Source organism: Callorhinchus milii, unplaced genomic scaffold, assembly GCF_018977255.1.
Source record: "Callorhinchus milii isolate IMCB2004 unplaced genomic scaffold, IMCB_Cmil_1.0 Scaffold17, whole genome shotgun sequence".
Classification (NCBI taxonomy): Eukaryota; Metazoa; Chordata; class Chondrichthyes; order Chimaeriformes; family Callorhinchidae; genus Callorhinchus; species Callorhinchus milii.
The window spans coordinates 810,752-823,555 of NW_024704758.1; the positions used below are offsets into that span (position 1 = coordinate 810,752).

Genomic DNA, 12,804 nt, shown 5'->3' on the forward strand with positions numbered 1-12,804 from the left:
ATGAGGACAGAATAGATTCTTGAACATTGTGAAATGTCCTCCCGATGTGAAAGGCGATAGAGTATACAAATATAAGTTGTATTCTTTCCCCAGATGTATGAGAACAAATCATATAGGGAATAGTGAGATGTACAGAGTGGGACAGCAGTAAGTTAGTGAGGGAAGAGAGATTGGGGAAGAGCAGGTGAGCATGAGATAGAGAGGCAAAGACAGTGATAGAGAGAGACAGGCAGAGTGAGTGACACAGAGACAGGCAGAGTGAGTGACACAGAGACAGGCAGAGTGAGTGACACAGAGACAGGCAGAGTGAGTGACACAGAGAGAGGCAGAGTGAGTGACACAGAGAGAGGCAGAGTGAGTGACACAGGGACAGGCAGAGTGAGTGACACAGGGACAGGCAGAGTGAGTGACACAGGGACAGGCAGAGTGAGTGACACAGAGAGAGGCAGAGTGAGTGACACAGAGACAGGCAGAGTGAGTGACACAGGGACAGGCAGAGTGAGTGACACAGAGACAGGCAGAGTGAGTGACACAGAGAGAGGCAGAGTGAGTGACACAGGGACAGGCAAAGTGAGTGACACAGGGACAGGCAGAGTGAGTGACACAGAGACAGGCAGAGTGAGTGACACAGAGACAGGCAGAGTGAGTGACACAGAGACAGGCAGAGTGAGAGACACAGAGACAGGCAGAGTGAGTGACACAGGGACAGGCAGAGTGAGTGACACAGGGACAGGCAGAGTGAGTGACACAGGGACAGGCAGAGTGAGAGACACAGGGACAGGCAGAGTGAGAGACACAGGGACAGGCAGAGTGAGTGACACAGAGACAGGCAGAGTGAGTGACACAGGGACAGGCAGAGTGAGTGACACAGAGACAGGCAGAGTGAGTGACACAGGGACAGGCAGAGTGAGAGACACAGGGACAGGCAGAGTGAGAGACACAGGGACAGGCAGAGTGAGAGACACAGGGACAGGCAGAGTGAGAGTGACACAGGGACAGGCAGAGTGAGAGACACAGGGACAGGCAGAGTGAGAGACACAGGACAGGCAGAGTGAGAGACACAGGGACAGGCAGAGTGAGAGACACAGGGACAGGCAGAGTGAGAGACACAGGGACAGGCAGAGTGAGAGTGACACAGGGACAGGCAGAGTGAGAGTGACACAGGGACAGGCAGAGTGAGAGACACAGGGACAGGCAGAGTGAGAGACACAGGGACAGGCAGAGTGAGAGTGACACAGGGACAGGCAGAGTGAGAGACACAGGGACAGGCAGAGTGAGAGACACAGGGACAGGCAGAGTGAGAGTGACACAGGGACAGGCAGAGTGAGAGACACAGGGACAGGCAGAGTGAGAGACACAGGGACAGGCAGAGTGAGAGACACAGGGACAGGCAGAGTGAGAGACACAGGGACAGGCAGAGTGAGAGACACAGGGACAGGCAGAGTGAGTGACACAGGGACAGGCAGAGTGAGAGACACAGGGACAGGCAGAGTGAGAGACACAGGGACAGGCAGAGTGAGTGACACAGGGACAGGCAGAGTGAGAGACACAGGGACAGGCAGAGTGAGAGACACAGGGACAGGCAGAGTGAGAGTGACACAGGGACAGGCAGAGTGAGAGACACAGGGACAGGCAGAGTGAGTGACACAGGGACAGGCAGAGTGAGAGACACAGAGACAGGCAGAGTGAGAGACACAGAGACAGGCAGAGTGAGAGACACAGGGACAGGCAGAGTGAGAGACACAGGGACAGGCAGAGTGAGAGACACAGGGACTGGCAGAGTGAGTGACACAGAGACAGGCAGAGTGAGAGACACAGAGACAGGCAGAGTGAGTGACACAGGGACAGGCAGAGTGAGAGACACAGGGACAGGCAGAGTGAGAGACACAGAGACAGGCAGAGTGAGAGACACAGAGACAGGCAGAGTGAGTGACACAGGGACAGGCAGAGTGAGTGACACAGGGACAGGCAGAGTGAGAGACACAGGGACTGGCAGAGTGAGTGACACAGAGACAGGCAGAGTGAGAGACACAGAGACAGGCAGAGTGAGTGACACAGGGACAGGCAGAGTGAGTGACACAGGGACAGGCAGAGTGAGAGACACAGGGACAGGCAGAGTGAGAGTGACACAGGGACAGGCAGAGTGAGAGATACAGAGACAGGCAGAGTGAGAGACACAGGGACAGGCAGAGTGAGTGACACAGGGACAGGCAGAGTGAGAGACACAGGGACAGGCAGAGTGAGAGACACAGAGACAGGCAGAGTGAGTGACACAGGGACAGGCAGAGTGAGAGACACAGAGACAGGCAGAGTGAGTGACACAGAGACAGGCAGAGTGAGTGACACAGGGACAGGCAGAGTGAGTGACACAGGGACAGGCAGAGTGAGAGACACAGGGACAGGCAGAGTGAGAGACACAGAGACAGGCAGAGTGAGTGACACAGGGACAGGCAGAGTGAGTGACACAGGGACAGGCAGAGTGAGAGACACAGGGACAGGCAGAGTGAGAGTGACACAGGGACAGGCAGAGTGAGAGATACAGAGACAGGCAGAGTGAGAGACACAGAGACAGGCAGAGTGAGAGACACAGAGACAGGCAGAGTGAGAGACACAGGGACAGGCAGAGTGAGTGACACAGGGACAGGCAGAGTGAGAGACACAGGGACAGGCAGAGTGAGAGACACAGGGACAGGCAGAGTGAGAGACACAGGGACAGGCAGAGTGAGAGACACAGGGACAGGCAGAGTGAGAGACACAGAGAGAATAACGCCGGAGGGGAACACAATGTGGGTATAGGGAGAGGGCAGGAGACGGGAAGAGAGACGAGGAAGACAGGGAAGCAAATAGAATAGGAGACGCACTGACAAACCCACCCACAGCTCGGGACCCCCCCCCGGGAGCCCCCCAGGACCCCCCACCGAGATCCCCCCCCGAGATCCCCCCCCGGACCACTCCCCCGGGACCCCGCCGGGACCCCCCCCCTCCCGAGATGCCCCCGGGACCCCCCGCGGGACCCCCCCCGTGACCCCCCGAGATCCCCCCCGGGACCCCCCCCCCTAGATCCCCCCGGGACCCCCCCCCCGGGACCCCCGGGCTCACACTGCGATGGGCCGCTGACCAGTCTCACCGGAAAGACCGAATGAGAGGATACGGTCACTATTTGAGCGATACGGTCTGACACACCCTATGGATCTGCTGCGATTGTTGTATTTATTTCAGAGGCTCTGATTAAAGGACCATTTAATGAGATAATTTAATCGATTTCATCATTAGAGACGCGTTTATCGGACGACAGAAATAGCTTTAGTAGAGAGGACATCTGGATATCAATATCTGCCCTCCCCCCCCCACACACAAACCTTACCCCATACCCCCCCCCCACAAACCTTACCCCCATACCCCCCCCCCCACAAACCTTACCCCCATACCCCCCCCCCACACACAAACCCTTACCCCCACACCCCCCCCCACACACAAACCTTACCCCCATACCCCCCCCCACACAAACCTTACCCCCATACCCCCCCACACAAACCTTACCCCATACCCCCCCCCCACACACAAACCTTACCCCCACCCCCCCCACACACACACAAACCTTACCCCACACCCCCCCACACACAAACCTTACCCCCACCCCCCACACACACACAAACCTTACCCCCCCTCCACACACACAAACCTTACCCCACACCCCCACACACACAAACCTTACCCCCACACCCCCCCCCCACACACACAAACCTTACCCCCACCCCCCACACACACACACAAACCTTAACCCCCCCACACACACACACAAACCTTACCCCCACACCCCCCCACACACACAAACCCTTACCCCCACCTCCCCCAACACACACAAACCTTACCCCCACCCCCCCCACACACACAAATCTTACCCCCCCACACACACACACAAACCTTACCCCCACCCCCCCCCACACACACACAAATCTTACCCCCCCACACACACACAAACCCTTACCCCCCCCCACACACAAACCTTACCCCCCCCACACACACAAACCCTTACCCCCCCACACACACACACACACAAACCTTACCCCCACGCCCCCACACACACAAACCTTACCCCCCCCCCCACACACACAAACTTTACCCCCCACACACACACACAAACCTTAACCCCCCCCCCAACACACACACAACCTTAACCCCTCCCCAACACACACACAAACCTTAACCCCTCCCCAACACACACACAAACCTTACCCCCCCAACACACACACACAAACCTTAACCCCTCCCCAACACACACACAAACCTTACCCCCCAACACACACACAAACCTTACCCCCAACACACACACAAACCCTTACCCCCCCCACACACACACACACACACAAACCTTACCCCCACCCCCCCCCCCCACACACACAAACCTTACCCCCAACACACACACAAACCTTACCCCCAACACATACACACAAACCTTACCCCCCTTCCCCCAATACACACACACAAACCTTTACTTACACACACACATATATATATAATTCCCGACATCAGTGCTGTCTCTGTCAGACGGGGGTGAGAGGGGGGTTCGAGCTGCTGTTGACACTGCGAACAATGTGAGGATGACATTGTATTGTGTCTCACACTGAGCCTCCGGGACATCTCACACCTTTGTTCTTCCCACATCCCCCTCTCACCCCCCCTCCCCCCCCACACACACACACTCACACAGACAATCATACACACTCACACACACACACTCACACACACACACACACACACACACACACACAGACAATCATACACACTCACACACACACACACACTCACACACACACACACACTCACACACACACACACACACTCACACACACAGACAATCATACACACACACCCACACACACTCACACACACACACAGACAATCATACACACACACCCACACACACTCACACACACACACAGACAATCATACACACTCACACACACCCACTCACACACACTCACACACACACACTCTCACACACAGACAATCATACACACTCACACACACACACACACTCACACAGACAATCATACACACTCACACACACACACTCACACACACACACAGACAATCATATACACACACCCACACACACTCACACACACACACAGACAATCATACACACTCACACACACCCACTCACACACACTCACACACACACACTCTCACACACACACACACACCCACACACACACACACACCTACTCACACCCACACACACCCACACACCCACACTGGCTGCTGTGTGAAGTGTTGGCTGTGAGATGAAACGGATGGAATTGTATTTTCATCCTTTAAAACAATAAGGCGGTGGAACTGAGCCGCTGCTGTGAAGGAAAGCCACTTGTTGAGTGTCGGTATTCGGCGGATCCCTCCCTCCACCCTACCCGGGGGGGCACCAGCCCGGCAGTGCTGGGGTAGGGGCAGTGCTGGGGTAGGGGGCAGTGCTGGGGTAGGGGGCAGTGCTGGGTAGGGGGCAGTGCTGGGGTAGGGGCAGTGCTGGGGTAGGGGGCAGTGCTGGGGTAGGGGGCAGTGCTGGGGTAGGGGGCAGTACTGGGGTAGGGGGCAGTGCTGGGGTAGGGGGCAGTGCTGGGGTTGGGGGCAGTGCTGGGGTTGGGGTTGGGGGCAGTGCTGGGGTTGGGGCAGTGCTGGGGGTTGGGGCAGTGCTGGGGTTGGGGCAGTGCTGGGGGTGGGGGCAGTGCTGGGGTTGGGGGCAGTGCTGGGGTTGGGGGCAGTGCTGGGGTTGGGGCAGTCCTGGGGTTGGGGGCAGTGCTGGGGTTGGGGGCAGTGTTGGGGTTGGGGGCAGTGCTGGGGTTGGGGCAGTGCTGGGGGTTGGGGCAGTGCTGGGGTTGGGGCAGTGCTGGGGGTTGGGGCAGTGCTGGGGGTTGGGGCAGTGTTGGGGTGGGGGCAGTGCTGGGGCTGGGGTTGGGGCAGTGCTGGGGTAGGGGGCAGTGCTGGGATTGGGGTAGGGGCAGTGCTGGGGTTGGGGCCAGTGCTGGGTTGGGGGCAGTGCTGGGGTTGGGGCAGTGCTGGGGTTGGGGTAGGGGGCAGTGCTGGGGTTGGGGGCAGTGCTGGGGTTGGGTAGGGGGCAGTGCTGGGGTTGGGGGCAGTGCTGGGGTTGGGGTTGGGGGCAGTGCTGGGGTTGGGGCAGTGTTGGGGTTGGGGGCAGTGCTGGGGTGGGGGGCAGTGCTGGGGTAGGGGCAGTGCTGGGGTTGGGGCAGTGCTGGGGTTGGGGCAGTGTTGGGGTTGGGGGCAGTGCTGGGGTGGGGGCAGTGCTGGGTGGGGGGCAGTGTTGGGGTTGGGGGCAGTGTTGGGGTGGGGGCAGTGCTGGGGTAGGGGGCAGTGCTGGGGTTGGGGGCAGTGCTGGGGTTGGGGTTGGGGGCAGTGCTGAGGTTGGGGGCAGTGTTGGGGTTGGGGGCAGTGCTGGGGTGGGGGGCAGTGCTGGGGTTGGGGGCAGTGCTGGGGTTGGGGGCAGTGTTGGGGTTGGGGGCAGTGCTGGGGTTGGGGGCAGTGCTGGGGTTGGGGGCAGTGTTGGGGTTGGGGGCAGTGCTGGGGTGGGGGGCAGTGCTGGGGTAGGGGGCAGTGCTGGGGTTGGGGGCAGTGCTGGGGTTGGGGGCAGTGTTGGGGTTGGGGCAGTGCTGGGGTTGGGGGCAGTGCTGGGGTTGGGGGCAGTGTTGGGGTTGGGGCAGTCCTGGGTTGGGGGCAGTGCTGGGGTGGGGGCAGTGTTGGGGTTGGGGGCAGTGTTGGGTTGGGGCAGTGCTGGGGTGGGGGGCAGTGCTGGGGTTGGGGCAGTGTTGGGGTTGGGGCAGTGTTGGGGTGGGGGGCAGTGCTGGGGTTGGGGCAGTGCTGGGTTGGGGGCAGTGCTGGGGTTGGGTTGGGGTCAGTGTTGGGGTTGGGGTTGGGGTCAGTGTTGGGGTTGGGGTCAGTGTTGGGGTTGGGGTTGGGGTCAGTGTTGGGGTTGGGGTCAGTGTTGGGGTTGGGGGCAGTGCTGGGGTTGGGGTTGGGGGCAGTGTTGGGGTTGGGGGCAGTGCTGGGGTTGGGGTGGGGGGCAGTGCTGGGGTTGGGGGCAGTGCTGGGGTTGGGGTGGGGGGCAGTGCTGGGGTTGGGGTTGGGGGCAGTGTTGGGGTTGGGGGCAGTGCTGGGGTTGGGGTCGGGGCTGATCTGAACCCAAACTGAAGGGGAAGGGGCGGGGCTGTGGGCGGGGCTATGCTCATTGAAGAGGCGTGGCCGGATGATGGCCCCGCCCCTCGCTGATCACGTGGTGACCGAGTGGATACACAGTGATACACTTAGAGAGGAGATACATTCAGAGAGAAGACACAGAGAGAGAGAGAGAGAGGGAGGATCAGAGAGAGGGGGAGAGAAAAGAAGCAGAGAGAGAAAGAGAGAAGACAGAGAGGAGGAGAGATAAGGAATCGAGAGAGAGAACAGAGAGGAGAGACAAGGAGCAGAGAGAAGACAGAGAGAGAAGGAGCAGAGAGAAGACAGAGAGAGAGAGAAGGAGCAGAGAGAAGACAGAGAGAGAGAGAGAAGGAGCAGAGAGAAGACAGAGAGAGAGAGAAGACAGCGCGGAGGAGAGACAAGGAGCAGAGAGACAGACAGAGAGAGAGAGAAGGAGCAGAGAGACAGACAGAGAGAGAGAGAGAGAGGGAGCAGAGAGAGAGAGAGAGAGAGGAGCAGAGAGAGAGAGAGAGAAGGAGCAGAGAGAGACGAGCAGAGAGAGAAAGAGAAGACAGAGAGGAGAGACAAGGAACAGACAGACAGAGAGAGAGACAGACAGACAGAGAGAGACAGACAGAGAGAGAGAGAGAGGACACAGAGAGACGAAGCGGAGAACCAGCGGAGTGTTTCTGTTCCCGAAGAGAGGACCGACCATAGGAAGCTGTGCTCCCCCCACCCCGGGGCTGGGGATGGAGGAGGGACAGTGCCAGACAGCCCGACACGGGGGCTGAGGAGGAGGCAGCAGAGAGAGAGAGAGACAGACAGAGACAGAGAGAGAGAGCGCGGGGGGTGAAGCCCGGTGTGGTTGGCAAGTTTGACGGCACCTTTGGCTACTGGTTGCAGGAGAGGCAAAGCGGACGGTGAGGGACTCGGAGGGTGTGGTGTGTCCCAGTTATGAGGGGCCGCCTTGGCCGCCTGGCCGCCCTGGGGGTGCTCTCCCTGCTGGGGCTGTGGGGGCTTTGCCTGGACCCTCGACCGCTCACCCTCCCCTCTCCCCGGCCCCGGAACCACCCACCGCGCCCTCCAGCCAACGCCAGAACTTTTCGCACTTTGCTGTCCTTCCCCGGGGAGAGGAGCCCGAGAAGCGCTCACAGCGACTCCACCTCACCCTCCGGGGCAGGGGATGGACAGAGACCCTTCCCCGGCCCCGGGGTGACTGAACACGGCGTGTTTTGGAGCGACGGACTGTCCGGCTCCATCCCAAGTGGCTACTCGGAGGCTGAGGTCAAGCAGTGGCTACACGCGGCCCGGACATCTCGCCTGGTGGCCCTGGAGACGGGCTGTGGGAGAACTCCCAACAGGTTGGCCAGGTTTGAGGATGGCACCAGAGCCTGCCTGAGGTATGGCATCAACCCCGACCAGATCCTGGGAGAGACTCTGTCCTTCTACCTGTCCAGGCTGCTGGGCATCAGGAACGTGCCAGCCATGGCGCTCTCTCTCGTGGACACCAACGCAGAGCAGTGGGCGAGGGTGAGGCAAGAGGTGGAGGGGTCTCAGTGGGCAGAGAGGACTATCGTCAGTCTCACCCAATGGGTCAACAACCTCAGCGAGGTGGTCCCGCCCAACGCCCTGAGGGTCGGCAAGAGACGCCTCCATCCCCTCAAGGAAGACTTGGACAACGCGACTAGGGAGGAGTTGAGGGACCTGGTTCAATGGTCGGATCTCATTCTCTTTGACTACCTGACAGCCAACTTTGACCGGCTGGCCAGCAACGTGCTGAGCTTGCAGTGGGACCCCGGGCGCTGGAGAGACCCACTCACAACCTGCACCGCACCCCCCAGGGGGTGCTCCTCTTCATAGACAACGAGGCGGGTCTGGTGCATGGCTACCGCGTGCTGCCCATGTGGGACAGGCACCACGAGCTGTTGCTCAAGTCGCTGTGTGTCTTCCGCAGGGAGACGGCTCGAAGGGTGGCAGAACTTCACAAGCGTCAGAACATGGCGGTGCAGTTACTGGAGCTGTACCGGGCCAGCGAGCCCCTGGCCCCCCACATGGGCTTCCTGTCTGAGGACCAGGCCCGGGTGCTACAGAGCAGGGCTGATCATGTGTACAGACACATCCTGCAGTGTAAAGCCAGATACAGCCCATGAGAGGTGGTCTGTGACTGTCCCAGGTGTCTGGCGTTGGGAGTTTCCCTGGTTGGAAGAGGTGAGGTGCCCCCATCTCTCTGGGCAAAGTTGAGGACAGATACTGGGCAAGGAAAGCCGAGGCAGGGGCTTGAGTTTATGCCATCAGCTGTGCTCTGAAGCTCAGGGGTGGGGAGGGCAGGTGAGGGGTTTGGGTGAGGGCATCGCCCACTGAGCGCTCCCAAAGCCAAGCCTTCAGACAGCCAACGCACCCCCTCCCTCTGTGGCTTTCTGTAACGTGATGAAACTTTGGGTTTTGAAGGGTGATTGGTGTGTTCTGTCCAACCCTTTAGTTTTCTTTTACCAGCAAATAACTTGCTTTCCGAGAGTCTTAGCTGATACCTCGCATCACTTCCAGGTGTTACCCCTGCCTCTGATCCAGCCACTCACTTCCCTTGCATCGATAGAGCGGGGATGGTGGGATGGGGGGGTTGTGTCTAGCTACGGTAATGGCACTAGCTTCATTGGCTTAGCCTGTCAACGGGTGGGGGTGGGGGGGGGTGCAAACTCACCCCCTCCTGGCCTCAGCGTCTCACAGGAGGGTGTGAGCGAGCCAAGCCAGACTCTGGTTATACAGGGTTAATAGAATCACTCTTTTACTAAATTGCGGGGATAAAGCTGTGATCATTTCACAATGTAACCTTGACGCTTGGATAAGGTATCGAGTCTTGTGGTGGGGGGGTGTTGCTGAGCTGTTCCCCTCACCAGGGGACAGTGACCTGCTCTCGCCGCCTGACTGACAGCCCATCAATAACACCACCTGGAGGTGATTTCAGAATCTGGGGGGAGGGGGGGGTTAACCCTTTGAAAGCAGCAGCTATGGCGCATCAGTGTGTGTGTCTCTCGCTTTTCAGAGACACATACACACACTGGTGCGTCACCGCTACTGCCCACAAAAGTCAATTCACTTTACAGTGTATTCTGTGAAGTGCTTTGAGATATCTCAAAGTCGTGATAAGGTGCTATATCAAATGGAAGGATTATTACCGTTGTACCGGTGGAAACAGAGCTGATTATTATAATAATTTTAATAATCCTTGCATTCAAAGCGCATCAAAGAATATGCTGTAAAGTGGAGTGACTGTGTATTTTGTGAGCGAAAAGCTTGAGACTGGTGAAGTTAGAGGCTGGAGGCAGGGCGAGGCAAGTGAGCACACGGTATGATTGAATTCTATTGATTCTATGAACAATGCTGGTTTGAGTTGATAGTTGAGGGCCCAAGACTTTATCCGCCGTCTCCTTTGAAGTGCGGAACTGAAGAGAAGGGAATTTCCACCATTTCTGTCAGTGTCGTCAAGTCCGAGCGCGCTCAGAAATTGTGGAATTCTTGCACATGGCAGAACGAGGCGATGGGAGGTCGCAAACCAGATGTTCCTTTCAGAAAATTACACTGCCCCTTTAAGAGTTTTTTTTTAATATACTGTATATAAAGCGATTTATTCAAAGGTGTCTTTTCAAAAAAGGGAAAACAAACAAAAAAAAAGTGATTTCTATTTTAGAATGTGTCTGGTCTGGCTTGGTTCGGTTCGGTACGGTTGGAAGCCTGACATTTCCACCTGCTGCAGACTTGACAGTGTGGGAAGAATGAGGAGGGGAACCAGAGGGTTTAACAGGAACAATCGGTGGATTAGCATTTGAAAAGGAGGGAAGGGAGGGAGAGAGCGCATTCATCTGCCGTTGGCTATTGTGTGTGGCAGCTGTAGATTTAAAGGAGCCACACACTCACACGGCACTATAATAAGAATATAAAGTAAAATAAGTCCTTGCATTTGATACCGCCGTATCACATCGGCAAGATGTCCCAAAGCGTTTCACAGGATGTACTGTAAAGTGAATTGACTTTGTATTTTGTGAGCGAAAAGTGGCAGTCTGTTGCGCACAGCAGTGTCCTACGAAATGTAACCTGTGATGTTCCCACAGCCTGACTGACACATTTGGTCCAATTTGCTCTGGGGGGAAATTGCCTGGAATTGCAGGAAAATTCTCTCGACCATCGAGAGAATTGGGAATTTTTTCCCTTTTAAGTTTTAATTAAGCCAGCTTCCAAATTGAGCATGGATTTAGGAATTTCTCCAGTTTTACGTGACATTAAACGTGTTTTTTTTAAGATAAATGGTTCCCCCCCCCCCCACACCGCACCCCGCCGACCTTGACCTCGCCCCCACTATTACTTGAGTTGCATCTGACCTGACGCACCTCCCCCCCCCCACCAATCTCTCTGAGCAGTGGTTGCCTGAGAGCTCAGAAGTTGTGGAATTTCTCCTCACTAACCCCCTCCGCATGATAAAATCCTAAACAGCGCTGCTTGCTGCCTCGTGACATTACATCACTCGACTGGACAAAGAGAGAATGTGATAGCAATCTGTGTATGGAGATCAGCCTCTGATACAGTGCCAGCTCCCAGACTCCCACAACACAATCCGCTCGGAAGAAAGAGACTTGTTTATCAGCTTCTCACATTAAAAAAGATCAGCGCGTGTGGAAAGGACTCTACGGTTATACCTCTATAAAGACTCCCAAACGCACTCACACTAAAAGTGATGTAAAAGTCAGACTCGCACAATAAAACATGTAATTCAGATCTCAGAGAGCGGTGCCTCAGTCACAACATTTAATACCCGGTTTGTGTTTATCGTGAATGGAGGGTGGTGTTTGGGGCTCTGACACTGTCCACTAATCGCACATGGAAGTGTGTGTGTGTGTATGTGTCGGTCACTCGAGGCAGGGAATACTCCCACTCAGCTCGTTAACCCTGCACTCCAAAGTCCTAACTGGTAGGGTGGTCCTAGCTGGACAAGCAGTGGGAAAGCTTGCCAGACAGCGCTGTCAATGACAAGCTATGCGGTTTTAGCTGGTTTGACTCCAGCCGTTATCCCAACACACACCCTGGGGTCCCCACAAGGCTTGGTTCCTGTCAAGCTGCACCTAATATTCCCTGGAATTAGGTAACCAGGAAACATCCCTCCAGGGAGAGAGAGAGAGTGCGCACTCCATTCTAACAATCTATCTCTGGGATCTCCGTGTGGGATGCGCGGAATTTTCAGCTTGGTTTGGATAGTCTTAAGCAACGGTGACGGGTTTCCGCGTGTGCCAGACACCTGGCTGGGCAAAAAAAAAAGAGATGAGAGTAGGTGAGGGTTCAGAGCACAGCTCTGGCTGTGACTGAGAGGAGCTGAATCTCAGTGTCACACTGAGTGCTGTGTAGCAGCGACTTGTAAAATGTATGTTACCATGCAATTAGGTTTGAAAGGAGAACTGAGGGGTGAGAGCCAAAATTATAGAGTAGTCAAAGCGAAGCTGTAATGCAAACAGAATAAGATTCTTATATGTATATATAAATACACTCTGACTCGCGTGTCTTTTATGCCTCAAGCAATGCCAGGGCACAGGTTTGAGACGGTCTGCTGCAAAGTCAGGATGTGGGACTGAATGC

General features: G+C 56.5%; 1 protein-coding gene across 1 annotated transcript; it reads left to right on the plus strand.

Moving 5' to 3' along the window:
* The first annotated feature begins 7,807 nt into the window (after positions 1 to 7,807).
* Positions 7,808 to 10,312, plus strand: fjx1 (four-jointed box kinase 1). The gene is given in 2 exon segments (XM_007904842.2): positions 7,808 to 8,980; positions 8,983 to 10,312. Coding segments are annotated over 2 exon segments (1,194 nt in total). The 5' UTR covers positions 7,808 to 8,139; the 3' UTR covers positions 9,336 to 10,312.
* The last annotated feature ends 2,492 nt before the right edge of the window (positions 10,313 to 12,804 follow it).